Consider the following 27,834-nt stretch of genomic DNA (forward strand, 5'->3'; position numbering starts at 1 on the left):
TCCTCCAGTGGAAAGATTGGACATTTGAAATCCTTTCTGAACTGTGACTCACCTAAACTGTTCTCTGATTTATATTAGAGAAATACTACCAGTCACCTCTCTGCACCATATCATATTATCACAGCACAGAGCTACAGTGAGAGAGTGTGTCTAACATATGCTAGTCAGTTTGCACCTGCTTAGACACACTCCTCTCCAGGTGTTCGCCCCCTAATGCCAACTACCCTGTCCCTTAATTTCCCTCATCTGCATCCAACTCTGGCAGAAGCAACAGCAACAAAGGCGATGTCAGACACATGGCCTTTTTTCTCCCCTCCCCATGCGTATGGAAACCATAATTCTGAGGCCTTTGCTGTAAAAACAGTAGAGGAAGTTTTGTTTGGCCTGACTCGGGTGCTTGGTTAATTGGCCGACCGCAGTCTTCCCCTTTCTGCATCAGCATGCTGTGGCAAGAGTGTGGTTAACGTGGAGAAGCAGAGTGAAGCCTGTAGGGCCACAACTCTGGGGTCATTGAGAGGAGCCCTGTGAGAGAAGGAGAATGAAAGAAAAGACAAAGAGTGAGATGCAAGAGAGATGGAAAAGATGGAGGAATGGAAAGTGCAGGCACAGTTCACTGACAGATACAAACCCTTGACAGGAACCAAAGTGTGATTTAGTGTAAATGTTTCACAAATGACCAAAACACTTGAGAATGGACTGCAGTACCAAACCATTGCATGCTAATGATATAAGCAGCAAACTGGGAAAAGAGAGTTGTATAGCCAATAGGGAAAGCAGTGTTTTGACCGGTGCAAGCATTGGAGAGGTAGCAACAGTGTGTGGAGGTAATGAATGGAAATTGCTTACCTTGCTGCTAAATTAGCAGCGGAAATCTCACTAAGCACTACATTAGCGATTATTCTCTGGTGCTGTAATATGTGCTGGCTTTTGTTCTGATCTTTTTGTAGCATCTGGAAGAGGTTAAATTAGCTGCTTTTCCTCCATGTCCTGGTATCTTATTAAAAGTACTGTAGGATGGAGTAGTTGGATCTAACCACAGACTAAAGGTGAATAAAAGCAATCATATCTTGTGGGATGTAAAAATTTATTTACATCAAAATCATTTAAATTTTTAATTATTATTATTACTCTTTTTAAAACATTTATTTCTAGGTCTACATGGTGCAACTCCTGCAACCATGTTATTTATTTATTTTTATTATTCTTCACTGGATATACTGTATCAACAATTTCCATGGGCTGATTTTCATTTTAATACTAAAATAAACAATCACCTGGGAAAAAAGGATGGCAATACAAATCCCTCCATAAAAAAGGTACCCAGAGATCAGCTTGGAAAAAACATGGAATCGTAACGCACACTTTTACTTGCATTTCCTAGAAATTTGAGGAAAAAGCTGAAGTGGCTATATATGTTTGTATGGTTGACCTTGGCTCCTCTTTCTCCAGGTCCTTGTGTGGCTATAGTGGGTTTCTTTATCATGACTGGCAGTCCACAGAATGCCAAACCATGACCCTTTGTATGGCACTGCACTCATTCATATCTTATAATAATATACAAAGATATTCACTATTCTTGGAAAAATAACTGAAGCTCAGTATAGAAAAATGAATTTCAGTGGCTGCCCCAATTGAATTGAGTCCAAATATTAGCTTAAAGCTTAGCATAACATATGACTTATCTTGACATAAAGCATTAAATGCTAAGCTACACAGTTCCTAACAAAATCACACATATGACCTCACATACTTAGCTAATATTTGTGCTACTTAAGTGAAAAGGAGGAGGAGCAAAAAGCATAGAGAGAAAAGGAGATAAAGAGAAAATCCCTGAAGGTTGAAGATTGCCTCTCTATAGTTGCGCAAACATGAAGTGTTATAGTGCTGAGGATGAGCTTTAGCAGATGTGCTCTCAGTGTGCCGTGAAACCTCAAATCTTTCTGTCCCCATCATTTTCCCCTCTTCTGTTTTGACTCAACTGTTGGATGAACAATTCTATGCTTAATACAATTATAAACATCCATTTTATAGCTTCTCTTACAAACAACTTGTTGGGAGGTATCGGTTCCTTAACTTGAGGTCCCCAAAAATCCACCATGGTGTTCTGTTCACCATCAAAACTTACTCCAGTTTCATTCACAATAATTTCAAGCTTTCTGTTTTTTACATTTGTTGTGGAAGTCCATGTCATGCTTTCCTCTCTAGCCTTGGATCTCATCCTCTCTGCTCTTCATCCCAGTTGTTCATAAGGTTAGTTAATTGAGAGCCTGCGTTGTTTGGCATCCCTGAGACACTTTACAGATGCATCTGGGTTCTGTTAAAGGGATCTCTCCTTTCTTCACTAGAGCAGCTGGACAGGTCCAGTGGGAAGACCCCTGAACTTGTTATCTGAGGCTGAAGAAGAGTAGGAGTAAGAGGAAGAGTGAGGGTAAATGAGGGGAGAGAGGAGAGGTCACAGCTACATGTGAAATCTCTCAGACCCAAACAAATGGACAGCATTGTGGAACAAGAAACAGGACCTTTTGGACAATTCTCAGTTGATTAAAGATCATGCAGAGAGGACATATCGACCAGGCACTTGGAGGCACTGGATGGCAAAGAACTTGCTTTCATAATTATCGGCGATGAGGCTTGAATGTAGATGGCATAGTAATGTATATTTATGTTCTATGTAATATATAGCAGAACAGTGTACTGTGAAAAAAGCTGGCCACTTGTATTGAATTATTATTCCAGCTATTTTTAATACATTTCCTCAGCCCAACAAAAGAGTTAAAAATTAGTTTTGTGAATAAAACTTAGTTTCAAAGCCTAGAACAAAGTTCATTCATTCATTCATTCATTCATTCATTCATTCATTCATTCATTCATTCATTCATTAACAGCTCTGCAAACTTATTGTTATGCCTAATATAGTTGAATCTGACACAGGAATGTAGTTGTCAAGAAATGGACAAATCCCTGTTTTCCCTGTCAGTAAAAAATACACTAAATACACTGCCTTGAAGCTGAGGCAGAGATCAGTATTTTTGAGTCACAGTTATAGTATTATAAATAATATTTCAATTATCGTGAAGGGGGAGTGAATGAGAAAATGTGAGAAAGATGACTGGGGGTGGATAGAGAGAGTAGGTCAGAAGGTGAAACATGCAATAGCAAAGGCAGTACTGATCCTTCTTTTTGCTTTAGGAAAGCTCTTACAGTAATACCCTGAGACAACTCTCAAGAACCACCTCAAATTGTTTGGTTCAAGAGCTTTTCTGTTTTTCCAAGCCCAGAAGGCTTGGAATGCCCTTCCGGAAGAAATTATCCATGAGGATCTGCCCTCTGAAATCTCACCTGTTTAAATGCCGCTCTCTTTTGGAACAGATCTACATGTGGCTCTGGCATGCAATAAAGCTGAAGTGTAATTGATTCTGTTCAAGCAGCTCGAGTGCATTACAGAAATCTTGACCGCAATTTTAATGCTGTCGCATGCCTCAGTGCACCGGTGATTTGCTAAATCTTTTTCAGATCGACCTGCAGTTACCTCCCAGTTTGTACTCGGTGCACCCTTTCTGTAGTTACCACCCAGTACTGTAGCTTCAGTCCTCTTCTGCTCTATCACATTGAACTAATCTAATTTTAGATCTTCACTGCTATCCGCAGCAGGTCTTATCTTGTCTCCAATTCACATTAATATTTACATTGTGCTCCGAGATATGAGATACTTCTCGGGGTGACGCACAGATGCATCACAAGTTAAACTAAGTTATGTAGACAACCCTGCACTATTTTAGCAAGCTGCATTTGCCAGAACATGAATCTAAGTGACTTCATGACTTTAAAATAGGAAACACAATATTACCCCTTAAAGTTGTGTGGGCACGTTTGTTTGAATGACATGTAGTGGCTGGGTGGGAGAACGGTTCTCTGGCATGTCTGCTGTGTCAGTTGTCCGCTGCATTGGGATTGTGATCTCATTCATCCATTTGCTCGCAGACCAGTCTGGAAACGTAGCCTCTGTTGCTGTGGTACCTCGGCCAGGCTGGGCAGGTTGTTGGGGATGGAAATATGGTTGTAAAGATGGGTGCTCAGGGTGGGGCGGCGTATTTTGGGAGGCAGAACGACTGGGATGCTGCACCAAAACAGATGGTGTTAATTTACGAGGATGGAGCTTCCCCTGCGGAGGCTGAGAAGCTTACATGTCACAGATCAAAGCCCATCTCGCACAACCAAAAGCAGGACGCAACTATGATCAAAGCTCCGAGATCTGTCAGAGCACTCGCCACACTCGTTGGTCGTACTTGCAGTTTCTTCTCTCTCCCTCACTCTCTCAAACCACAGTTTATGCAGATGTGTTGCAGCCGCAATATAGACTGTCATCTTTTCACTAAAAACCATCCAGTAGTTCAGTCACTGTGTAGGACCAAATGTAACGTAAAAACTTTGTGGTCCAGAGGCTCATTATCCAATCACAGGCTATAAGACCTGGCTCTGTTTCCCTCAAAGACACATACACAAACCAATTAAGCTACTGAATGAAAGACCTAGTTCTCCTGCACAACACTAACACACATACAAATACAATCTGTACTCACATAGAGTCCGGTGTGCCGTTCTCCGAAGAAAGGGAAAGCCACGGATATTGCTATCAGTCCTGATCCCCCATCATCTTGCTCGATGGTCTGGGAGTCACCTTCATCCAGCCCAAAAGGGTAGAACTCCTCCAGAGGTACAGCAGCCTTCATGCCATGAAGCAAAATTAGAAGCAAACACATGGAGAGCACTGGTCTCCTCAGCCACCCCATGACCTTGTCTGCACAGGGATGGAGAGGAGAGGACTAGGATCCTGGACACTCAGAGAGGGCAACAGGACAACTCTAATCACCAGTGCCAAATGCTCAACCAGTGATACTCTCCTTGTCTTTCTTCTCCCTGATTCTGTAAATTTTCCTCTTTTTGGTTTCTAATTCCACTCTTTGTTTCCTCTCAGATCTGCTCTGAGCCCTGGTACTTGGACTGTTGGTCTAAGACAAGGGGGTAGATTCCTTGCATTCTGTGTGCTGCTGGGTGCTCAAGAGCTGCCGTGCTCCGTGCCGCTCACTGAAATGAACAGAGTGAGAGAGAGAAAGAAGGAGAGGGAGCAGAGTGATTCGGCTCTATTTTTTTTTTTTTTTTTTACAATCCAGTGACTTGGTCCCTGATGGTTAGTTTAGAAATATCCTCAATAAAACCTCTATTCTGCCTGCCAAAGGAGTTCTTTCAGACCCAGCCCCCCCCCCCAGGGATTCACTACCTTGCATGATTAAGAACTCTCATCCAATAGCTGAGAAGAGACCGGTAACTGGATAAGCACTGGGTGGAGCTATGGTAATCAAAGGGCTGCTTTAAAGAGACTCTGACAGGGCACTCTCCTCTACTCTTAACCTTTGCTGAAAAATACCCTTACTCACAAGCACGTGTCTCGTGTGGTACAAACCACCACATGGCAGTGTAAGAGTTCCAGAATGGCATGTGATAGGATGCATATATAGTGCATTCCTTGCATATTGTGCTCAAGAAGCCTGTTCAAGTGGAGGAAAATATACAAAAACCCTTTGGTTTGGACTAGAGGAGTACTGAAGGCTTGCTTACTCTCTGAATATCAATTTTCCTCCAAATTAATAATACAAGACGATAGATTTTAAATATGCCTGAAACAACTCCCCTTAAAATAAAATGTGATTCTTTTTACACAGGGGGTCATTAGTGGTAGGAATCAAATCATGGAGCAAGAATATCTTGCAACAAGGATCTTTTTATGTGTACACATCATATACAGCAATTATCCAAAATGCCAAAACCAACTGACAGCAATTATTCAGAACACAAAAATCAATTTTTTTGTTTGTATGTTTTATTGACAAAAATGACTTTGTGATTAAACAAAACAGTTTTCTAATAGTTATTATATGGAACACTGTATAATTCGTGATTAAGAATCGCTTTAACACCCATTAGAGAAACACCATATGGAAACAAATTATTATGAAAACAACATTCTACATTTTCTATATATCCTAATCATTTAACAAACATGTATTCATTACTTCAATGAGCTCATTGTTTCTGCCTTAAAGTAATACATTATTAGCTAACTATGTGATTTGTATATGTACATTTCTGAAATACATAACTTTGATAGTCACCTCTGATAACAGATCACTCTAAATTATAATGTAGACATACATTTTCTGTAAAGCTGCTTTGAAACAATATGTATTGTGAAAAGCGCTATACAAATAAATGTGAATTGAATTGAATTTGTAGGCAAGATATGATTCGTTTTCTGTCCTGATTCACTCTAGCTGTAATTTAGCTAAGACAAGATGATCTTATTCTCTAAATGGTTGTTTAATTAAATAATGATCACAGTAATTATTTAGGTTACAGAGTAGCAAGTTATAAAGAAAGTAAAGAGAGAAAAATTATGTGGTTTATTACACAGTTTGGGAACCTAGGGTGTGATGTTTTAGGTAGGTACAGCGGTTTCAAACTGTGTGTGTATGTGTGTGTGTGTCCTGGTAAAACCAACATTAAGGGGACAAAATGTCCCCACAAAGTTGACAATATCCGAAATCCTTGTGGGGACATTTTTGGACCCCATAAGGAAAACAGCTTTTAAAACATAATAAGTGATGTTTTTTGAAAATGTAAAAATGCAAGTGTGTGTGTGTGGTGTTGAATTGAGACTGTGCTTAATGCTCTAAGATGAACAGGGATAGACTTAGGTAGATTTATCGTCTGTTTTTAACAGTTTGCTGAGTAAATCCTTAAAACAATTTGGCAATTGAGAAGAATTTAGTGAAACAGTGATCTCTTTGTTTGTTGTTACTGGGTTCTTATGGTGTGGATCAGGATTACTTAAAGTATTTGTGCAAGTTTAGTCCAACAATTCTCCCTGAGACCAGTGATTTTGTGTTTTTTTAAAACCAAAGTGTGTGTGAAGTATGCGTGTGTAAAATTTCAGTATGCATAAGTTATGCATAAGTCCATCCATGTAAGCACTGGCCCTGTTTCATTGGCCTTTGAGAGATTACAAACAAAAAGCTGTCAGTTGGTTACCGTGGCCTGAATTCTCAAGCCATTTCGTTTTTTTAGACCCCCAATCTATGTATCTGCTTCATATATGCTTGCCTCCTCTTCATCTCCTGCTCCAACTGTTCTTTCAGTGTGCAAACCTGAGAAACACACAACAGTTTTTGCAAAGCAGTCATGTATTCATCAGAGGCTTCTTGCTATTGAATGTGATGTAAATGTACACTCTTATAATTCATGTGGTCACATCTTTATAGCTTTCTCAAACCTGTTCCTCCAAACAGTGGACCCTCTGGCGGTGAGCTTTCTCCCGAGCCTCCAGTGCTCTCTCTACCTGCTGCTGGGAGTTCCTCATCCGCTCTGACTCCAGGTCCAGCTCTTGCCTGAGGTGAGCCGTCACTTCCATGAGCCTCTGGGAGTGAGTTTGCTCCAATATAGAGATCTGGGACTGCAGAGACAACACATTATATCCTATCACAGGCCAATCCAATACACAAACAAAAAGACATTTTTATATTATTAGTGGTGCTTTGTAAGGTACTATAACTATTGCTCACTTGAATAAACCCATAACCCTGAGCATTAAACTCAGGCGTTATTTTCGCACAGTTTTGGGCTGCAGGAATGAATGACACCTCAAATCGTGTGGTTTATTGAGAAGAAATGTACATCTATGCTTTTTTCGAAGCAATCAGACTTTTTTTTTTTACCAATCAAAAGTTGAGTGGACTAGATTCTGATCCATGCATTAAAAATGTCATAATACTCGTAAATATCTATATCACCTGTAGTGTGTGAATTTCAGCCTGTGTCTCGCTTAACTCTAGCTCTAGATTTCGGATTTTTTGTTCTTGCTGTTCTCTCTCACGCTCAGCATGCAGTACCTCGACCTCCTTCCTTTGGCGATTCTGTTCCACCTGCACACAACACACGCATGCAAACACTAAATGTATCAAGGATAGAAATCTGGTGTGAAATACTGTCACATGCTTTACATTCATGTACAGTGGGGAGAACAAGTATTTGATACACTGCCGATTTTGCAGGTTTTCCCACTTACAAAGCATGTAGAAGTCTGTAATTTTTATCATAGGTACTCTTCAACTGTGAGTGACGGAATCTAAAACAAAATCCAGAATATCACATTGTATGATTTTTAAGTAATTAATTTGCATTTTATTGCATGACTTAAGTATTTGATACATCAGAAAAGCAGAACTTAATATTTGGTACAGAAACCTTTGTTTGCAATTACAGAGATCATACGTTTCCTGTAGTTCTTGACCAGGTTTGCACACACTGCAGCAGGGATTTTGGCCCACTCCTCCATACAGACCTTCTTCAGATCCTTCAGGTTTCGGGGCTGTCGCTGGGTAATACGGACTTTCAGCTTCCTCCAAAGATTTTCTATTGGGTTCAGGTCTGGAGACTGGCTAGGCCACTCCAGGACCTTGAGATGCTTCTTACGGAGCCACTCCTTAGTTGCCCTGGCTGTGTGTTTTGGGTTGTTGTCATGCTGGAAGACCCAGCCACGACCCATCTTCAATGCTCTTACTGAGGAAAGGAGGTTGTTGGCCAAGATCTCGCGATACATGGCCCCATCCATCCTCCCCTTAATACGGTACAGTCGTCCTGTCCCCTTTGCAGAAAAGCATCCCCAAAGAATGATGTTTCCACCTCCATGCTTCACGGTTGGGATGGTGTTCTTGGGGTTGTACTCATCCTTCTTCTTCCTCCAAACATGGCGAGTGGAGTTTAGACCAGAAAGCTCTATTTTTGTCTCATCAGACCACATGACCTTCTCCCATTCCTCCTCTGGATCATCCAGATGGTCATTGGCAAACTTCAGACGGGTCTGGACATGCGCTGGCTTGAGCAGGGGGACCGTGCGTGCGCTGCAGGATTTTAATCAATGACGGCATAGTGTGTTACTAATGGTTTTCTTTGAGACTGTGGTCCTAGCTCTCTTCAGGTCATTGACCAGGTCCTGCCGTGTAGTTCTGGGCTGATCCCTCACCTTCCTCATGATCATTGATGCCCCACGAGGTGAGATCTTGCATGGTGCCCCAGACCGAGGGAGATTGACCGTCATCTTGAACTTCTTCCATTTTCTAATAATTGCGCCAACAGTTGTTGCCTTCTGACCAAGCTGCTTGCCTATTGTCCTGTAGCCCATCCCAGCCTTGTGCAGGTCTACAATTTTGTCCTTACACAGCTCTCTGGTCTTGGCCATTGTGGAGAGGTTGGAGTCTGTTTGATTGAGTGTGTGGACAGGTGTCTTTTATACAGGTAACGAGTTCAAAGAGGTACAGTTAATACAGGTAATGAATAGAGAACAGGAGGGCTTCTTAAAGAAAAACTAACAGGTCTGTGAGAGCCGGAATTCTTACTGGTTGGTAGGTGATCAAATATTTATGTCATGCAATAAAATGCAAATTAATTATTTAAAAATCATACAATGTGATTTTCTGGATTTTTGTTTTAGATTCCGTCTCTCACAGTTGAAGTGTACCTATGATAAAAATTACAGACCTCTACATGCTTTGTAAGTGGGAAAACCTGCAAAATTGGCAGTGTATCAAATACTTGTTCTCCCCACTGTATAGAATTTGCAGCTTAAAGGATTAGTTCACTTTCAAAAAACTTTTTGCTGATAATTTACTCACCCCGATGTCATCCAAGATATCCATGTCTTTCTTTCTTCAGTCGAAAAGAAATTAAGGTTTTTGAGGAAAACATTCCAGAATTTTTCTTCATATAATGGACTTCAATGGCAACCAACGGTTTGAAGGTTCAAATGTCCGTCTCAATGCAGCTTCAAAGTCTCTACACAATCCCAGTCGAGAAATAATGGTCTAATTTATAAGATAATAAGGGTCATTTTCTAAAAAAAAAAAAAAAAAAAAAAAAATTATATATATATATATATATATATATATATATATATATATATATATATATATATATATATATATATATATATATATATATATATATATATATATATATATATATATACTTTTTAACCACAAATGCCCGTCTTGTACCATCTCTGAGATTCGCTATGTATTACGACATCACGTTGGAAAGGTCACGAAATAAATAAAAATAATAATAATAATAAATTAAAACAAAGATGTCCGACGATTTTGAAGTTGGAGGAGAAAATGAGATGGAATTTTTCGCCCTTCTCTACCTTTTTGAACCGGAGTACACAGACAAATACCTTAGACAGATGACGTGACACGTGACCTTTCCAACGTGATGATGCAATGCGTCGCACATCTCAGAGATGGTACACGACGAGCATTTGTGGTTAAAAAGTATATACTTATACAAGTATGACCGACCGTTTCACTAGATAAGACCCTTATTTCTCGACTGGGATCGTGTAGAGACTTTGAAGCTGTATTGAGATGGACATTTGAACCTTCAAACCGTTGGTTGCCATTGAAGTCCATTATATGAAGAAAAATCCTGGAATGTTTTCCTCAAAAACCTTAATTTCTTTTCGCCTGATGAAAGAAAGACATGGATATCTTGGATGACATCGGGGTGAGTAAATTATCAGCAAACATTTTTTTGAAAGTTAACTAATCCTTTAAGCTAAACCCATCAGGATGATTGTGTGTTTCACTCATACAGACTCAAACACACACAAAATCTGCAAAAAAGCTCTCATGCAAACTTACCTCAACCAATAATACTTACAGTAGTTTAAGGTACAGATAAGCCACTCTGATTAGTTTGCACAGAGTAAACATCACAGATGATGACATACACAACAAACTGTATTTGAAAGTCATTGTGAATCATAATGTGTTTATAATAGCATGACATGTACCTTCTCCAGGGTCCGTTTTAGAGAGGACCTGTCTTTTCCCAGACGCAGCAGTGTCCTCTCCAGCTCAGCTTTCTCTCCCTGCAGCCGGTGTGCAGTGGTTTGCAGGATAGCCACCTGCTCTTGAAGCTGATCCTTTTCTCCCTTCAGGAGTGCACACCTCTCTTGCGCCTCCTGCTCAGCCTGTTGCCTCTGTCTCACAGCCTAGACAATCAGAAAAGATGTAGAATAGACACCATCTATATGGCTGTCACCAGAACTGGTTGAAGATCAACATAAATTTCTGGACTAGGAAGTTTCACATACAGGGCAAAAACTCAGTTAACATGGAGGAGATAACAGAGTGTGTTGGTGTCTAGATAAGATACAGTGTAATAGAGTTAACATTGAATTGCATTCAACTTTTTTAATAAAAATCTGTTTGTCAGTATATCATGGCCATGATAGTGTACTTGGTTGTGTTTTTTGTTGTTGAATATTTTGGTTGTTATTTATTTTTATTTTGTGGTTTTTACTGAAACAGAGAAAAAAAATGAAACACCGCTACCCCATTGTGACATGGATGGCAAAATGTTTTCGAGTATGTGTTTGATACATGTACCTGCAAGGACCAAATTATATTAAATATACAAATTATAATTATATAATTTTATATAATTATTATAATTATATAATTATAATCAAATTATATTAAAGGGATAGTACACCTACAAATGGAAATTCTTTCATCAATTACTTCCAAACCCATAAGATTGATTCATCTTCAAAACACAAAAGAAGATATTTCTAATGAAACCTCAAATACGGTAAACGGAAGCTCAAACATACTTTCTTGATGCGCAAGAACAAACCTCATTGGTTCCTGCGCATCAAGCAAGCATTACCATTTTGACTTATTTGTATTTGCATTGATCAATGTTTACATATGGATAAAAGCCTAAATTAAATCTGTTTTTTTCTGTCTCTTCAGAAGACTTGGTTTAACCCTATCGATTTATATGGATTTCTTTTACGATCTCTTTATGAACTTTTTAAAACTGTAATGGACTTTCAATAGAGGTGCAGAAATCTCTCAGGTTTTATTAAAAATATCTCAATTTGGGTTTGAAAGATGAATGAAAGTCTTGGAAAGAAATAAGGGTGAGTAAATGATCACAGAATTTTCATTGTTCATTGTAAACTAACCATTTAGAACAGTGTGTAAACTGTAAGAGTATGTGTGTGTGTGAGTGCACAACCTCCTGCAGGCCACGTGTCTGTTTGTCGAGTTCGGAGACCCTGAGTTCAGACTCTTCCTGGCTTCTCTGCAGGCTCTGTAGTCTCTCACTCAAGCCATGATTTTGCTTCCTACCGTTTGTCAGAGCCTCCCGTGTCTTATCCAACCTCTCCTGCGCACACATATACACACACAGACAAGTACGAACGGGCATCAATCCACACACGCATAATCAGACACCCACATACAGTTTTAATGAGGAAGCTGTACTTTTCCTCACTACTACCAATTGCCTGTCTTTTTATCCTTTCCCCCCACTCTCTCTTTCTCCTCTGGACCTCTTTTTATTGGCAAGAACTGGCAGGTCTCAAGCAAACTGAAAAAGATTTACACTGAGGGCGCAGTGTTTTTGTTTGTACAGCATCTTTAAAACACAGACTCATACTAAGCCTTAAAAGCTCTCCAGAGGAACCAGAGAAAATTAATGAGTTCAGTCCAGCTTTTTATTGCACCGTCATCCAGAACCTTCAGGGAACAGACAGGAGCAAAGGTAAATACTTAAAAAAAAAAAAAAAAAAAATTCCAAATCTGGAAAAGTTATGGAACCACAGCATAAATCACTACATATTGTGGCTGTGGTAGTAAGATGATCTGTGGTGTTTCAATTAAAGCTGTACGTGAACTGAGGAGAAGTGAGATCAAAATGGGAGCGGTCCTGATTGTGCATGTGGCTGAACCACAATGAACTTAATAAGGTTGTTTGTGAGTTCATGATGAAGATAAATGATTGACAGTGTTTCTAATAAAGCCATGAAGGAGAATTTGCTTTAACTTGTTTTTATGTAAGTTCCATCAAGTTGAGATGTTTGAGCTTGTCTTCTATCTTGCAGCTGTAGGACTTTTGGTGCTAGTATATTGCTGCTAGTATGGCCAGTTTAATGATTTCTTTGTGCATACAGTTATATAATTATTTTTTAATTCATGTGCCCTTGTAACCTTCAATCAAAGCAACAATCTCACTAGGATATTCTGTACGTCACAATAGGGAAGAAAAGACTAGTGCAATTTCCGTTTCATGCCGACATTTATCAAACTGCAAACTTGTGCAAGCTATAAAAGCCACACTGACCTGCAGCATCTTCCGGTCATGTTCGCTGGCTGTGAGAGCTCGTTGCAGTTGGGCGGCCTGATCTCGAGCTGATCCTGCAGCAGTGTTGCTGTCGGTCAAGGATGCAGCCATGGCCTGCAGTTGCTCCCTCAACTGGCTCTCCTGCAGTTCTGTATGTGCCAAGGCAATTGCCAACCTCTCACCCTCAACCTACATTGGGACAACCGTGCTCTATTATATTGCTCACACATGAAACATGTCCTTTTAGACACAGAGTAAACCTACACGCACCTTCAGGAGAGCAGCACGCTCTTCGCTGTCTCCCAGCTCTCTGCGGAGGTTGTTGAGGCGTTCTTGCAGTGAGCTGACCTCCGCCTCTGTCTCTGTGGCTCGGAGCTGGGCACGCTGCAGCTCTCCCTCCAACCCCCGTCGCTTGAGCTCCAGCCTGGCAGCTCGCGCTTCCGCGGCTTCACAGATCTGCTTCATACGACGACGCTCGGCCTCCAGACTTTCCCCAGAGGCCTGGGAGCGCTCCAGCTTCTCCTGAATACAGTGTATTTATACAGATAATGTGACTACCAGAGGAGCAACTCATCAGAGATCTTTATTGCTAAAAGATTTTTGATGATAACAAATGCATCTTTCAAAATAGACCTACAGTACAATGATTTTGTTTTATTGTGTTCAATTGTCAGACCTTCACTTCTGTGAAGCCTTGAGGCTGAAAAGTAGGATGTCACTGTTGCGCTCAATTTTGTAAACCATTTTGTGTTAGTGTAGACTGTGTTAACCTGCAGTGCTTTGGCCTCTGCCTCAGTTATCTGTTGGCTGTTGTTCATTTTGTCCAACTCTTCACTCAGAATCCTATTCTGTATTTCTCCACGCTGAACTGCCTCATCCTGTAAGGCGAGTGATGCTTGCATCCCCTCTAAATGCTTGGTCAGCTCACGCTTTCCTGGCAAACACACACCCACACATTCTCATCCATGTTAATCAAAAACAGAGTTACAAACTGTTCATTAATGAGCAGAGTTCCTTCTTACCCTCCTCCAGCTCTCTGATAGATTGTTTCAGCATCTGTATACGTGTGTTGCTTCTCTCCTGACTGGCCTGAAGGTTTTCTACCTGCTTGCTGAGACTATGCACCTGTGCCTGGGATTCATCCTACAATCACACAATCAGAGAGAGAAGGATGTTTAAGTTATTTTTATTCATATGTTCATTGTTCTCGTTACACATTGTGTTGTTTGTGATCCTTCATTTGTGTGTGCCTATATAGACTATAGTTTTGTCCATGGAGATAATGGTCATTTTCAAAACAAAAAACGTTTGTATGGTAACATCCTACAAATCTTGGGTTTGTATGGGAAAGGGAAGTGTATACCATAGATCCAAATTGAGCAAAAAATGCCAAACAAGCTATGTAAGTTGGCTGATACAGTTCACAGAAACAGTCTGCATGATTCATTCTTTTTTTTTTCAGTTCTTCAGAAGACTAGCATAGTTATACTATATAGTACAGTTATGTTGAATTCTTTTTATGATGCCTCTTTGTCCTTTGTGGTGATGTAGTGGTGTCAGGTACCCGCTCTCTCTGTGTGTCCCTGAGCTCTTGCTGGAAGCTACGAAGCAACATCTGAAGTGAGTCCAGATCCAACTCTCTGTCCTCTCCGTGGGAGGGGGACAGAGAACACACAGGCGACCCACCCACCCCAGGCTGTTCTGACATGTTTTCACCTGAGGGCATATGCACAAGTTTCCATTTAATTCTTTTGACTTGTAATTTAGAACACCTTGTACGTTAGAGCAGACCATTGTTTAATAACCTTCAGCTTTGAAGAAAAGAATCCTTTGTAATATAAGAGTGGTGATCTTCTTCTTGACCCTAAACTAACCGTTGCTAAAAAAAAGTCCAGATTCATTATTGGACTGAGAACGCATTACCTTTCACAGGTGAGCGAGTTCTCCATGGTGAGGGGCTCCGTCCACGTTCCCCAGGTGTGGGTGAACGTCTTCCACGCCCACTTCCAAGTGTACGTTTCAGCGCAGAACTGAGAACATTCAACCTGTGCTCGAGATCTCTCCGAATGGCGTCATTCTGTCCCAGCTGCTCTTCCAGCCCCTGGGCCCGGGACTCTGCTAGACTGACCTTCAGCCCAAGCTCTCTGAGCTCGGCCTGGGCTTCGAAGGTTGGAATCCCGTTGTTGCTGCATCTCTCTCTCCTGGCGATGCGCTTCTTCCAGTTCTGCTACATGCCGCTGCAAGCCAGCAGTCTTTTCACACACGCACGCACACACAGACAGACCAGTTCTAACAATTTAAGCATGTTACTGTATTTGTGTGTGGATGCTGTAATTATGCCAGTTGGTGTGTTGTACCTCCTTCAGGGCTGCCTCTCTGCCAGCGTCACTCTCCAGTATTCTTTGTCTGAGAGTGAAGGTCTCCTTTCTCATTTCTTCCTCTCTCTGCTCATCCTGAGACAGTCTGGACTGCATGTCACTCAACTCTTGCCCTTGCTGAGTGCACTGACCCTCCAATGTCTTCACCTGCTCACACACATGCTTTTTTATGTTGTTATTTTACAAAAATGCTTGCAATGTATACAGAACTGATATACAGCTGAATTTTATGTGGAAGACGATTCACTACAGACCTGTAAAACACACTGTATATGCGCATATGGCTAGACTAACAATAAATGTTGTTTAGATGTTTCTAGATGTTTAGGATAATGTAAAGGCACGAACTACACAAGAAAAACCTTTGATTTCTATGGCCCTGACCTGTCTGCGCAGTTCCTGCAGTTCTCTGCGCGCCTGCAAGCGTGATTTCTCAAGCTCACGCATGTTGGCTCTCAGCTTCAGCGCCTCCTGCTGGAGGGAGGATTTACACTCCTCTAAAACTGTCAGCCTCTGTTCCTTCTCCTCTCCCACTCGCTTCAAACTGATAAAAACCAAGAGAAAAACAAGGCAGATTAATAGATTTGTAATGAAAGAAAGAAATTGCCCATTTATTTAATGAACAAACTTAAGACTAGTCTGCTAAACCTGTTGTTTTCAAACTCGGCTCTCTTGACAGCTGTACGGAGTTCGTGATTGGAAGTCTGGATGGCCTCTTTCTCTCTCACAGCATCCCCTAAAGCTCTCTTCAGTTCCAAGCCCTCACACCGCTGAGCGTCCCTGTCCTGCAAACACTCCCTCAGCTCTCGATGGGCCTCGATCAGTTCCTTACGGCCAGAGTCCCTGCTCTCTTCCACCTCGCTCAGTTCCCTCCTCAAATGCTCCACCTGAAAGAGACCGAGATTAGACAGAAAGATTAAATGAATCCAAATGATTCTGTAAATACAAAAGGAGTCGTTGGTCATGGTTTGAGCATAATGGTGTAACTTTAGCAATCTGAAATAAAGACCATTTAAATCACGCAAGTGTGGTGAATTGACACCCAGAGGGAGTGAAGACTTTTAACAGTCATACTCCTTACGTGGCACTGTTTTGCTGAGGACAATTCAACTTCATTTTCCATGAGATGAATGAAATGGAAACACAGCCTATTAGTAAAATTCCACTGCCTTGTTCCATTCAGCTTCTCAAAGCATGTGAGCATCAGACCGATCCAAAGAGTTCTGCCTCCTTTCAACGCCGGATTTCAGGGCACATTCTCGTATGTATTTAAAAATGTGTTCTAAGTGCATGTGAAATGGTTTAAATTTTCGAACACTTTCATCAGATATGCTTAGGGTGAAACTCCTCGCCCATGTAAACACACAGGAATATGACCCACATTCTGGTAATTGCTTGGCTACAGCTAATCATTTTACGGTGCATTTTTCTCCCAAAAATGTAGCCAGAATGCAGAGAGAAAGAGGGAGAAGAAAAACAGAGAAAGACAGGACAGGCTCCAAAGACTGCCACACACAGCAGCAATGATGAGAAACATCAGCAGTGTGTACAAGTGTGTGTATATGCTGGTATGTTGAAGAGAAATATGTGTATGTGTGTGTGTGCGTGTGTGTGTTTATGTGTGCATGTAAGTTCACTGGGCCACACAAGATGTTTTCTTCTCATAAATCTTAATGTAAAAGAAATAAGCCTGTGGCAAACCCACATTGGTTTAATTCATTTATAGGGGGTTGGGTTAATAGGACAGTGAAAGACAGTTGGGTTAGCGATGACCCCTGTTGAAGAATTGGGGGCGATGTTTCCATGGAGAATTTCATTACAGTACAAGAACAAATAAACTCCTGAGCACCTGCTTATTTGTGACTCCAACTTTTCCTTTTCATATCATAGAGAGATTCTTGTGTTTCACTCCCTTGCTAGCTTTTATCTTTCCCTCTCACCACTGATGGTTTGTCATTGTCTGACCAGGGCAGGCTGGAGGAGGATTAGTGAAAATAATCAAACAGGAATGGAGAATCCATCTTGGTGAGTAGAAAGCCTCACCCAAAGATGAATTTCTCACCACAGCCACCGAGGCACATCTCACATTAGGTGCCTTAATGTGTGGCCTGAGGTTTGTGCAGAAGTCCATTCTCAAGGTTGACCTTGAGCCTTAAAGTTAGAAGTGTACAAACACATGGATACAAGCAAAAACATGTGTGCCTACCAACCAAACTGGTGGCACCTGGAACATGCTCAATACACATTAAGTAATGCCAAGTTCAACAAGAGTGTGTGCTAAATGGCTCTCCCCAAGACTGCCACTGGTAGGTACGAGTTGGACTCCAACAGGCCTTATGTTTCCTCACGGCCCAACATAAACTAACTCACCTCCTAACTCACATGACGTTGGTTATTTGGCACTGGCACAAACAGAATTTTACTGCTCTCCTGGGCTATAGCTTTCTTGTGTTCTAGATGATAAATGTGATTCTGTAACTGAACAACTGGAATGTGAATGTAAAGTCTCGGGTTGTGTGACCTCTTGCTGAGTCTCCTGCCTCTGCATAGACAGCTCTCTGATCTGGTCATTTAAGCTGCGTTCTGAAACTTCACGGGAACTCAGAGACTCCTCGAAACGAGACCGCAAGTCCTGAAGCTCTGCCTGCAACCCTAAAACTGTGTCCTACAAAGAGAGGAGGAGAGAGAAAAATGAATATATAATGTGAAAAATCTAGATTAGGGCTGTCAGTGGATCAAAATGTTTATTCATTATGAGTCATTTTTTCTGTAACAAGTTAATTCACTTCTCTTTAAAGCAAATAAAACTTTGTAAACCTCACTCCCCTGGCCTCAAGAGGCGCACTAGCTTGCTTCTGTTACACCCACCCCCCTAAACCTTACTCCCATCCGGGTCATGGTGCATCGGCCTGACCTGCTGCCATGTTTCTTTGAAATTAATTGTGAAAATGTTTCTACACCAAAACATTTTTCAGTGTAGTGTGTGTGACACTTCCACTTAGGGTTTTTGGGTTCTTCAGCTCCAAACAGATTTTTAGAATGCAAACAGTTTAATGTTAACTTATGAAAATGTATTAAAAAATGAACGCTATTAAACATTTAACCTCATTCATTGATGTGTTAACTTACAGCACTAATCTAATAAGGGCAAAACATGATCCCAGACATATTTGGATTTATTATACCTTGTCCTGCTCCTGTTTGCTCAGGAAGTCTCTACGCATACGGTCCTTTTCAAGGGCAGCTGTCTCTATGTCGCGCTCGAGGATGATTATGCGCTCAGTAAGAGCAGCCTTCTCTGCCTCCTTCTCAGACAGAACCTACCAATCAAGCACAGTCAACTCAGTTAATGCAGTGGAACAAAATTACAATGATGCCATCTACCCCATGTTCTGGCTGCAGATAGGTTTAAGGCTATTTGGGGCTACAGACACGCCTTTTGATCAGATTTAAAGGAAGTTGTCAAAAGGTTTCGACTGAGACAGATACACACACACCTGCTGTTTATGGCTCTCGGCCTGCAGCAGGGACTCTGTACAGTGTTGCTGCAGTTTGGCCAGTTCTTCCTGCAGCTGTTGCAGCACTCCACGACTCTGCATGCGCAGCTCCTCGCACTTAGCCCGCAGCTGCGACTCTGCCTGCTCCCTCTGTGCACACAAGTCCGCACGCATGCGCTCCTGAGATACACAAGACAGGTGCATGTGTAATAAGCATCCAAATACTCTCTTGATCCACAGGAGAGTTTTACAGTTTAGGGTTATTGCATTTCAATCGCTTCCTCTTGCCAGAATTTCTCTAATGGACTGATACACTTTCTCAGTATTTTTGTAGCGTTTTCCATTACAAATATCTAAACATTCTTAAATCAAGATGCATTTACTTGAGATGCAAAATGACTTGCAAAATGAGTTCAGTGTGGTCAGAAAAATCAACTTAATTTAAAGGGAAAACAAAATTGTTTTTCATTCTCAGATATTTTTTTCTTGTTTTAAGGATCAAGTCATTTTTCTTCTGAAGTAAATGTATCTTGATTTAAGAATTTTTGATATTTGTAATGGAAAAAGGACAAAACTAAATCATTTTTGCATCGTCGTCCTGTATACACAGCAGTTCTCACTTTACATGTCTAAAATAAACACACTAACACTATGCATACTGAGCTGTATTGCTTGCTGGGTACAGCAGTTCACTCCATAACCCTGTCCAAAATGCCATCCTAAGCCCTTGCTGTCCTCCTCTGAGTCCTTACTTTTTAACATAAGTGCGGGTGCAGCCATTTTTAACTTGAATGTGCGAGGCTTCCGGTGTCAGCTGCTTCCAGTTATTTTAGCTTTACAAAAACAGTCCGTTAAGCTGCTTGATGTTACTGTACAAACCGTTATTTGTTATCATGGTAACATTTTTCAATAAGGTCCTATTAGTTAACATTAGTAAGTGCATGTACTAACATTAACAATGAGCAATATATTTGTTACAGTATTTCTAAATCTTTGTTAATGTTAGTTAATGAAAATACAACTGTTCATTGTTAGCTCGTTAGCTCATGGGTCCATTTAATAATGTTAACTTTTGATTTTAATAACGTATTAGTAAATGTTGAAATTAACTAAGATTAATAAATTAATAAAATGTATTTATTTTTCATTGTTAGTTCATGTTAATTAATGTAGTTTACTAATGTCAACAAAGCAAGAACCAAGAACAAATGTTATGGTTATCATATTACTTTAATTTATTATTGTAAACACACTGGTTTGTAGCGCAAATTGTTTTACCGTTTACAATACTTTATTATTCTTTTAGGTATTAACATACAGCAGTAATAGTGGATAATGAATTGGAAGTCCCGCACATTCACAGAAAATAGCTTACTTATGCATTGAAAAAAATAAGGTAGATAATGCCACATAGACTGTTGGGTAATATTCTGCTGTGACAGTTGCATAGACATGTTTTTTTTTTTTTTTTGCTTAATGCATAGAAACTCTAGATTAATATGCAGTAATCTACAAATATGACTTAAAACATGAATCATTTGTACGAAAAAACTGAACTAAATCAACTCAATTATAAATTGTACTGATACGCTGTCAAACCAAAGATTCACACCCCTCACAAATACACATACCTTGCGATTTCGCTCAGTATGCAGTTGTTCCTGATGGCTTTGTTGTGTTGTTATGAGGGTTTGTTGTGCGTTTCTCTCGGCCAGGGCAAGCTTTAACTCTAAAGCCTGTTTCTCCTGCAAAGCCCGGGACATTTGCTGCTCTAGTTCACCGTGAATACTAGACAGCTCACCTGTGCAAAGAGAAGAACAAGTATACTCAGAGGAGAAACATGCTTTGTAATGAAAACATACATTAGGAACACACTGAGTTCACATGCTGGATACATGAAAATATAATGCTCTTTGGAATCATCATTACACGATATATGGTGACAGCACCAACACATAAATAGTACAGTTTGGATGCTATCTGTGAGGGGACTTTGTTAAGCTCTAGAGAGAATCTCGGCTGACCCCTCAGCTGTTCTCCAGTTCTGGGCTAAATATATGGGCCCCTTGTGGACTATAGCTGGGGCCCAATGGCCAGTAGGCTCAGCCAAGTCAATGAGAGAGGGATAGAGGCTCCCTGGAGAGACTCACGCGTCAAAGTCTCGTTAGCCTGCTGTAGACTAGCGTTCTCTTCCTCTAGCCTAGCCCGGTCGGCCTTTAGCGATGAGGCCAGTTCCTGCCTGTCCAACAGGCCTGACTCTAGAGACTCTCTGTCAACCCTTAGTAATGGAAAAAGCAAAAGAGATGGTGAAAAAATACAAAATAATAATAATGGGTTGTGTTTATTGTAGTTAATGAACATCTTTAAAAGGTTGTTTCTTTAGCTAACATCCTTCAAGACAGATGAGATGTTCTGCAGATGATTTACACAGAAACACACAGGCTTAAACTCACGGTGATACTCTCACAGAAGAGACTTAGTGAAACTAGGAAGAGCTACATGATTGAAAAGGCCCAATTGATAATTACTTTCCCTGCCAACCTCAAACTCCAACATAAATACAAACACTTAGCCCATATAAACACATTAATACACCAAATCCTACTTGCACTAAAACACTAACACACATTGACTCACCGCAGAGCGGCCAGGTCTTGGGCCAGGGCCTTGGATTTACGTTGCTCTGAGGTGAGTTGCACTGTGAGATTGGCTTTGTCTCTTGCCAGTTCATCTCTCTCTTTGCAAGTCTTCTGCAGCGAGGCAGCGCTCAGCTCCATTTCTCTACGACATGCGCTTAATTGTTTCTGCATGGCTTGCTTCTGCTTACTGACCTACACAAAACATGTACATGGAAGCATTTATATATGAACGTTCACATATACCTTTTTGTTTGTGACAAGAAAGAACATTTCCATTCAGAAGAAATGGACAGGAAATCCACTGTTGGCTGATAGTAAATCAACGTCATGATTATGAATCACTCAGACAATAACTAATAATTTGGTGGATTGTCAATCACGTCAGATCCTGGATTTTGCCAGTAACTGACCATTTAGGAACAGCATGCTGTCCAAATATTTTCCTGATATGTTAAAACTTTCCCCACTGAGCCTGCACTAAACCATTTTGCTAGCAAACCAAAGGAAATTTTAGTTCACTTTACTGCCAAGCAGGTCAACTGAAAAAGCAGCAAGTTAAACAGGGAAATGTTGCAAATAATGTACTGTACTAATAACTTACAATATCTTCAAGACTGTAAACAATGGAGATGGCATTAAGATCCAGTGATTTATGACAACTTAAAAACACTACAGTTTTAACATAGTGACACCTCTGTAAAACATGACTGTAGGTGTAGACAAAAGAGAATTCCACACTGTCTGTCGCAAAGCTGCTAGCAGACAGATCAAGCTTATGATTTACGGCTTTTCTCACTCATTCTCTCTCACTGTGATGTTGCCCGTCTGTAATATCTATCTCTCTAGGCTTCCTGTCCTTCATTTGTACTCAAGATCCCCTTCGCCTCCCCCATTCAATTCCTTTGCCACTCATAAAACACACACTTGGGCCAAGATTCATATTTGGAACTCTTAGAGGAAGGTGTTGAGTACCATGGCAGATGGGTCCAATATCTTCCCTTGCCTTTTTAATGTGACAACAAGACCCATCAGAGCACAGCTGAGAGCTGTGAATCATGCTGGGTAATGAGGCACACGCCCACTCGTTTTGTGAGGATGAGAGCGGCTGACCTGGGCTTGTTGCTCCAGGGCTGAGTTTTTCTCCCTCTGCAGGATGTTGTACTCTGCATCTAGGGTCACTCGGGCCTCTTGGAGGTGAATGTTTGAGGCCTCCAGACCACGCTTCTCTGCTGTCAGGTCTAATAGCTCCTGCTGAAGTCGCGCTAGCTCCTCTCTGACTGCCGCTCGCTCTTGCTCTGCCTCCCGCCTGCGTTCGCCAAGCTCTGACTTTTCGGCCTCGGCCTGGAAGCAGACAGATCAAAAACAATATCTTTATGATAAATATGATGATAAATATGAAAAGACCATCCTTGCAGGTCGCCATCATATGTTGTGATGTGGATTCTGTTATGTTAGTGTCCATACCAGGCTCTTCCTTTGTCAAACAGCTTCACAGGAAAAGTTGTTTCAAAATGTACGCCATAAACAAATTAAGCTTTCATTCCAATGTAAAATATAAATCGGAAAAAAATGAGGGCTATCAAAACAAACAAGTTAACTGATAAAGTTAATGGAATATATTTAAGGCTATTCATTTGTTATTACTTTGAATAAACTGTTTATGAAAACATATAACATTCAACCATAGAAATATCTCATCCAAAAAAAAACAACAACCCTCAAACACGTCAAAAAACTCGAAAGTTTAAGTCCATCTTATGGGAAAATTATTATATTATTAAATCATTTGCGTTGGGTTGTGTCAAAGACTAGCTATACCAAGACAGTTCACCCACATTACTTTGAATGTGAGAATGTGCAACATGAATATGGTGGTAAAAGTCCTGCCTTCTAAATAAAATAGCCAATCACCAATTGGTAGAGTCATTTATAGGACAGTTTATGTCACACTTTGCTGCTGATTTGAAATATGTAATTTAAATGTGAATATGGCAAGCAGTTTTGGGGATTTCAGGATTTCCCCACTCAAACAGATTACTTGGTCTTGGATGCCTGAAATAGCTGTGTTGGCAGTGTTGGGGGTAACACATTACAAGTAATGCGAGTTACGTAATCAGATTACTTTTTGAAGTGACTAGTAAAGTAACACATTACTTTTAAATTCACAAGAAAATATTTGAGTTACTTTTTCAAATAAGTAACACAAGTTACTTTGTTTTCCCATTTATTTACTGACACATCTTTTGTCCCTAAGTTGAGAGAAATCGGAAGTAAGTGCAGAGGCGTTGTGTGCGCTGTCGTGTGTAAACTAAACATGATGTTTATTGCCATTCTAGACTAAATGTGAGCAGGCATTTACTCATCTTACTGGCAGAAAAACAGATTCAGCATTCCTCAAAATGAATAAAAACAGTGAAATGCAAACTCAGAATATTATGCAAAACTGCAATAATTAAATATGTTAAATAACACAAATATACTTTATGTATATATCTCACTTTATTAACCAGTGTCTTTGCTGCCGACCTTTCGATGATCCAATTCAACCACACTAATAAGCAAAAATTACTTCAATTAAATATCACAACCGTTCTCTTTGCGTAACAGTTCCATCCCATGCTGATCCGGCCAAGCCGGTACGGATAGTTTCATTTTCTACAGTGTGGATGACAAGTGACCAATACTGAGTTTGCGATGTCACTACACGCATTCTATCATCACGGTTCAGAACGTGTTAAGAACCGTTAGTCACCCATGCTGAAAATTGGGGGCCGAGAACAGTTTGTATTTGAGCTGTGCTGAAACAGGCTCAAGTGGAAATATAACTGGAACCGTTCATTACTGTTTTTAGAACCGTTCGACCCGACGGTGGAAAAGTGGCTAGACTTTCCCTGTGTAGATTTTGGCCATGTGCGATTTAATTCAGTTAGAAAATACAGAATCTGTTTATTATTTTTTAAATACTTTTATGTTGCATTTAAATGTATTCATTTAGCAGATGCTTTTACCAAAGCAACTTACACATGAGAATAATAAAAGCATTTATTTCAAATTGCGTGACATGCTGGAAGGAAAATGTGTCCACCGTGTTTTATATGCACACATATATTCCACTATGACTGTCATCCCCACAAATTGCACAAATCGTATTTTCTTTCCTTGAAAAGGAACTGAATGAGTTAACTATAAAAAAAAAGAATTATTCAAGATAGAATACTTAATTGGCTATAGTTGGCCGTAAAAAAACAAACAAACATAATGAGTAACACTATGCACACTATCCAGTTCCATGACGCTGACCTGTAGGAGAAGACGGTTCAATTCGACTTTATCTTTAGCCAATCCCTCACTCAGTGCTCCCATCTTGGCCAGGGAGTCCTGTAGCGCTGCATCTTCACTTCGTAGTTTAGTGAGCGCCAGTTCCTGCTCAGAATTCTGGGCCTCGGCCTATAGGGAGGCAGTACAAACATCAGTGGGAAGTTTGGCTACATACAATCATTAGCTACCAAGTTCACGTAACCGGCATTTATTTTGTAATCAGCGGTCAGGGTAAAATATGTTTTCAGAGCTGTTTAATAGTACTGGAGTTCAACCATTAAATTTTGTCCCCAGAATGACCTGTGGCAAAACTGAGGAAGTGTGGAAAAACTGTAAGCTAGACAGAGCAAGTGATGAAAAATCTTACAAAGGAAGTTTTACATGGTAAATATAAACCACTACAAATAAGCAGAGCTACATAACTCACCCAAGGTCAAAGTAAACTGAGTTTCCAGTAATTCAACAACTGAGTTGGACATTTGACAGGGAAAAAACTCTGTATTTACTTAATGGATAAATAATGCAAAACTGGGTAAACAGTTTTATGACTGGATGTAATTCACTGTAGGAACATGGAGGTGAGAACAGTTTTATACAGACTTAGATCAGGTGTTGTTAAGATGAATGAATGAGTGAATATGTGAATGAAAAAATGAATTAATGATGTAAATACAGTATGTGAATAAAAAAGTGAGGAAGGGAGTTAATGAATGAGTGGTTGAAGAGAATGTGTTATGGAGTGACAGTGAAAAAATGGAGTGAATGAGCGTTTTGAGAGAGAATATGTTAGTGAGTGACTGTTGGAAAAATTTAAATGTGTGAGTGTATGAAAAAGTGATGGAGTGAGTGAATTAATAAGTGAGCAGGTGAGTGAGTGTGATGGAACGAATGAGTGGGAGTAAATGGATGAGTGAAGAAGTGGGCAGGTTAGTGAATGTGCATTTTGTGTGAATGTGTAAAGCAGTACCCTAGAGAGAGCCTGTGCGAGACTGCTCTTTTCGTCCTCTAGAACCTCTTTCTGTAATGTCATCTGACTCAGAGCTTCCTTTAGTGTGACCAGCTCTTTACGCACATCTGAGTGTCTCATCTCCAACTGCTCCAGAGTGTGTCGTCTGTACAAAACAATTCACACAAATTGTCAAGACATTTCGATCTGTAGATACAGGCAAGACAGCACAAAAACAAATGGAAACCTAAGCACACTATTGCAGAACAACCAAATCAGCCTCAGGACAAACTGTACACACAAACAAAACATAGTATTAATGTAAACGCATAGGTATATGCACATACTCGTGTACACAAACATATACAAGCAGATATCCTTCAATAAACACACTCCTCAAAGACGTTTCCTCATCTGAGCAGTAAAAAAAAAAGACTTGAGGTTAAATATCACATCCAAAACCATTCTTATCCATATACAGTACATAATAACAGGTTGTTACCATTGACCTAACCAGTAAAATAAATGAATTATGCATCTTCATGTTTAATGGATTTAAAAAAAAAAATACTATTCTGTCTTGATTCAAGGCTACTTTAAGGACAACATGTGCTAGTGATACTGACTGTAAACAATAGGACAGGGAAATAAACAAGGGCCAAGAAGGAAGTCAAGGGGTTTAAGGTTTCGCAATGCCGTACCCCCTCTCAGATTCAGTGCGCTCTCGAGCCAGCTGCCTCTCCAGGTCCTCCCTCTGCTGCCTGAGGAGGTCTCTCTGCCTCTGAACATCCAGAGAGGAGCTTCGCAAACCTTCCTGTTCTGATTGTGCGCATTCCAGCTGCTGCTTCAGGGCTAAGAACTGCCTCTCAAACTCTCCTTTTTCACTAGGAAGGGAGAAAGAAAGGGACAGTTGTGGTGGGGTATGTAGCGGTTCAAGGATGTAGGTTTGATTTTGACATTGGAGGGGACATAAAAACAGTTTTCAGCAACTGAAAAAATCATTATTCAGGTTTTTAGTCTACATTGGCTTAACCGTCATAATGACGCTGTACATCACATCCATGTTGTTAATTGTTTAGATATTTTAGAAAACAGTTCTGCTTTATACAGTACATTCAGTTTAACAGAGGGTAAACTTTATAATTTAACTGAACTGTGCAAGTGCATTTTAAATACTTAAGTTATGTTCTTGCTCCATCCATGCAATAAATGCATGTTATTTAATGAGCGGGGGGGGGGTTCTAATATATTAGTTTAACTTCTCAGGTAATGTCAAAGGTATGACCCATTTAAGGTGCAGCTAAGTCCATTATCCTTATATACTCAAAACTTGTTTAGGAGAGTTGAGAGTAGAGAACTAAATTTGAGCCAGGACGCTCTTTTAAAAGGGATTCTTTTAAAAAACAAAAAAAGGATTTATCTCAATGAGACTTTTCCTGGTTAAAAGTTAAATAAAACAATAAAACCCATAAGATACTGATGGACACCAGTGGCTATATATGAATATATTGTAATTATTGTTAGGGAAAATGCAGTAGTTGTTTGATATTGGTAGAGACATGTCCCTATTGTCCCTACCAAATTTAAAGCCTTTGGGCTATATGCATTAGTTTGAGCCTCTAAATTTAGACTAAATTTGGGTTCCACTAAATTTGTACTACAACTACTAAAAAGATGTGAGTTTGAATGCTTGATGAATGAGAATCATAAATCATGAACCTCTGTTGCAGAACCATTTCCTCCAAGGAGGCAAGGGAGGCAGTGCCTCCTTAAAAAATTGGAGAAAATAATCCATATTACAAAAATAAAAC

General features: G+C 40.2%; 2 protein-coding genes across 3 annotated transcripts in view; both read right to left on the bottom strand.

The window, feature by feature from the left end:
* The window catches only part of sned1 (sushi, nidogen and EGF-like domains 1), a 31,315-nt gene extending 26,255 nt beyond the window's left edge, over positions 1–5,060 (bottom strand). For both annotated transcript variants that reach the window (XM_081380388.1, XM_081380387.1), the window contains exon 1: positions 4,581–5,060. In XM_081380388.1, the coding sequence (XP_081236514.1) occupies positions 4,581–4,790 (210 nt within the window). In that variant the 5' untranslated portion in view covers positions 4,791–5,060. The remainder of the gene's footprint in view (positions 1–4,580) is intronic.
* A 2,058-nt stretch (positions 5,061–7,118) lies between these two features.
* Positions 7,119–27,834, bottom strand: part of crocc2 (ciliary rootlet coiled-coil, rootletin family member 2) — a gene marked incomplete at both ends in the record, with an annotated part of 51,279 nt that continues 30,563 nt past the window's right edge. Inside the window, 25 exon segments of the mRNA XM_081380500.1 lie at positions 7,119–7,202; positions 7,328–7,507; positions 7,845–7,976; positions 10,904–11,104; positions 12,139–12,288; positions 13,246–13,434; positions 13,516–13,767; positions 14,016–14,179; positions 14,268–14,388; positions 14,810–14,961; positions 15,169–15,410; positions 15,412–15,497; positions 15,603–15,770; positions 16,008–16,167; positions 16,272–16,510; positions 18,145–18,288; positions 18,809–18,943; positions 19,121–19,300; positions 20,752–20,921; positions 21,271–21,398; positions 21,758–21,951; positions 22,870–23,100; positions 25,060–25,206; positions 26,045–26,189; positions 26,725–26,907. Coding sequence (XP_081236626.1) covers positions 7,119–7,202; positions 7,328–7,507; positions 7,845–7,976; positions 10,904–11,104; positions 12,139–12,288; positions 13,246–13,434; positions 13,516–13,767; positions 14,016–14,179; positions 14,268–14,388; positions 14,810–14,961; positions 15,169–15,410; positions 15,412–15,497; positions 15,603–15,770; positions 16,008–16,167; positions 16,272–16,510; positions 18,145–18,288; positions 18,809–18,943; positions 19,121–19,300; positions 20,752–20,921; positions 21,271–21,398; positions 21,758–21,951; positions 22,870–23,100; positions 25,060–25,206; positions 26,045–26,189; positions 26,725–26,907 — 4,177 coding nt within the window.

The sequence above is a fragment of the Scardinius erythrophthalmus genome, assembly GCF_964197995.2.
Source record: "Scardinius erythrophthalmus genome assembly, chromosome: 12".
NCBI classification, from domain to species: domain Eukaryota; kingdom Metazoa; phylum Chordata; class Actinopteri; order Cypriniformes; family Leuciscidae; genus Scardinius; species Scardinius erythrophthalmus.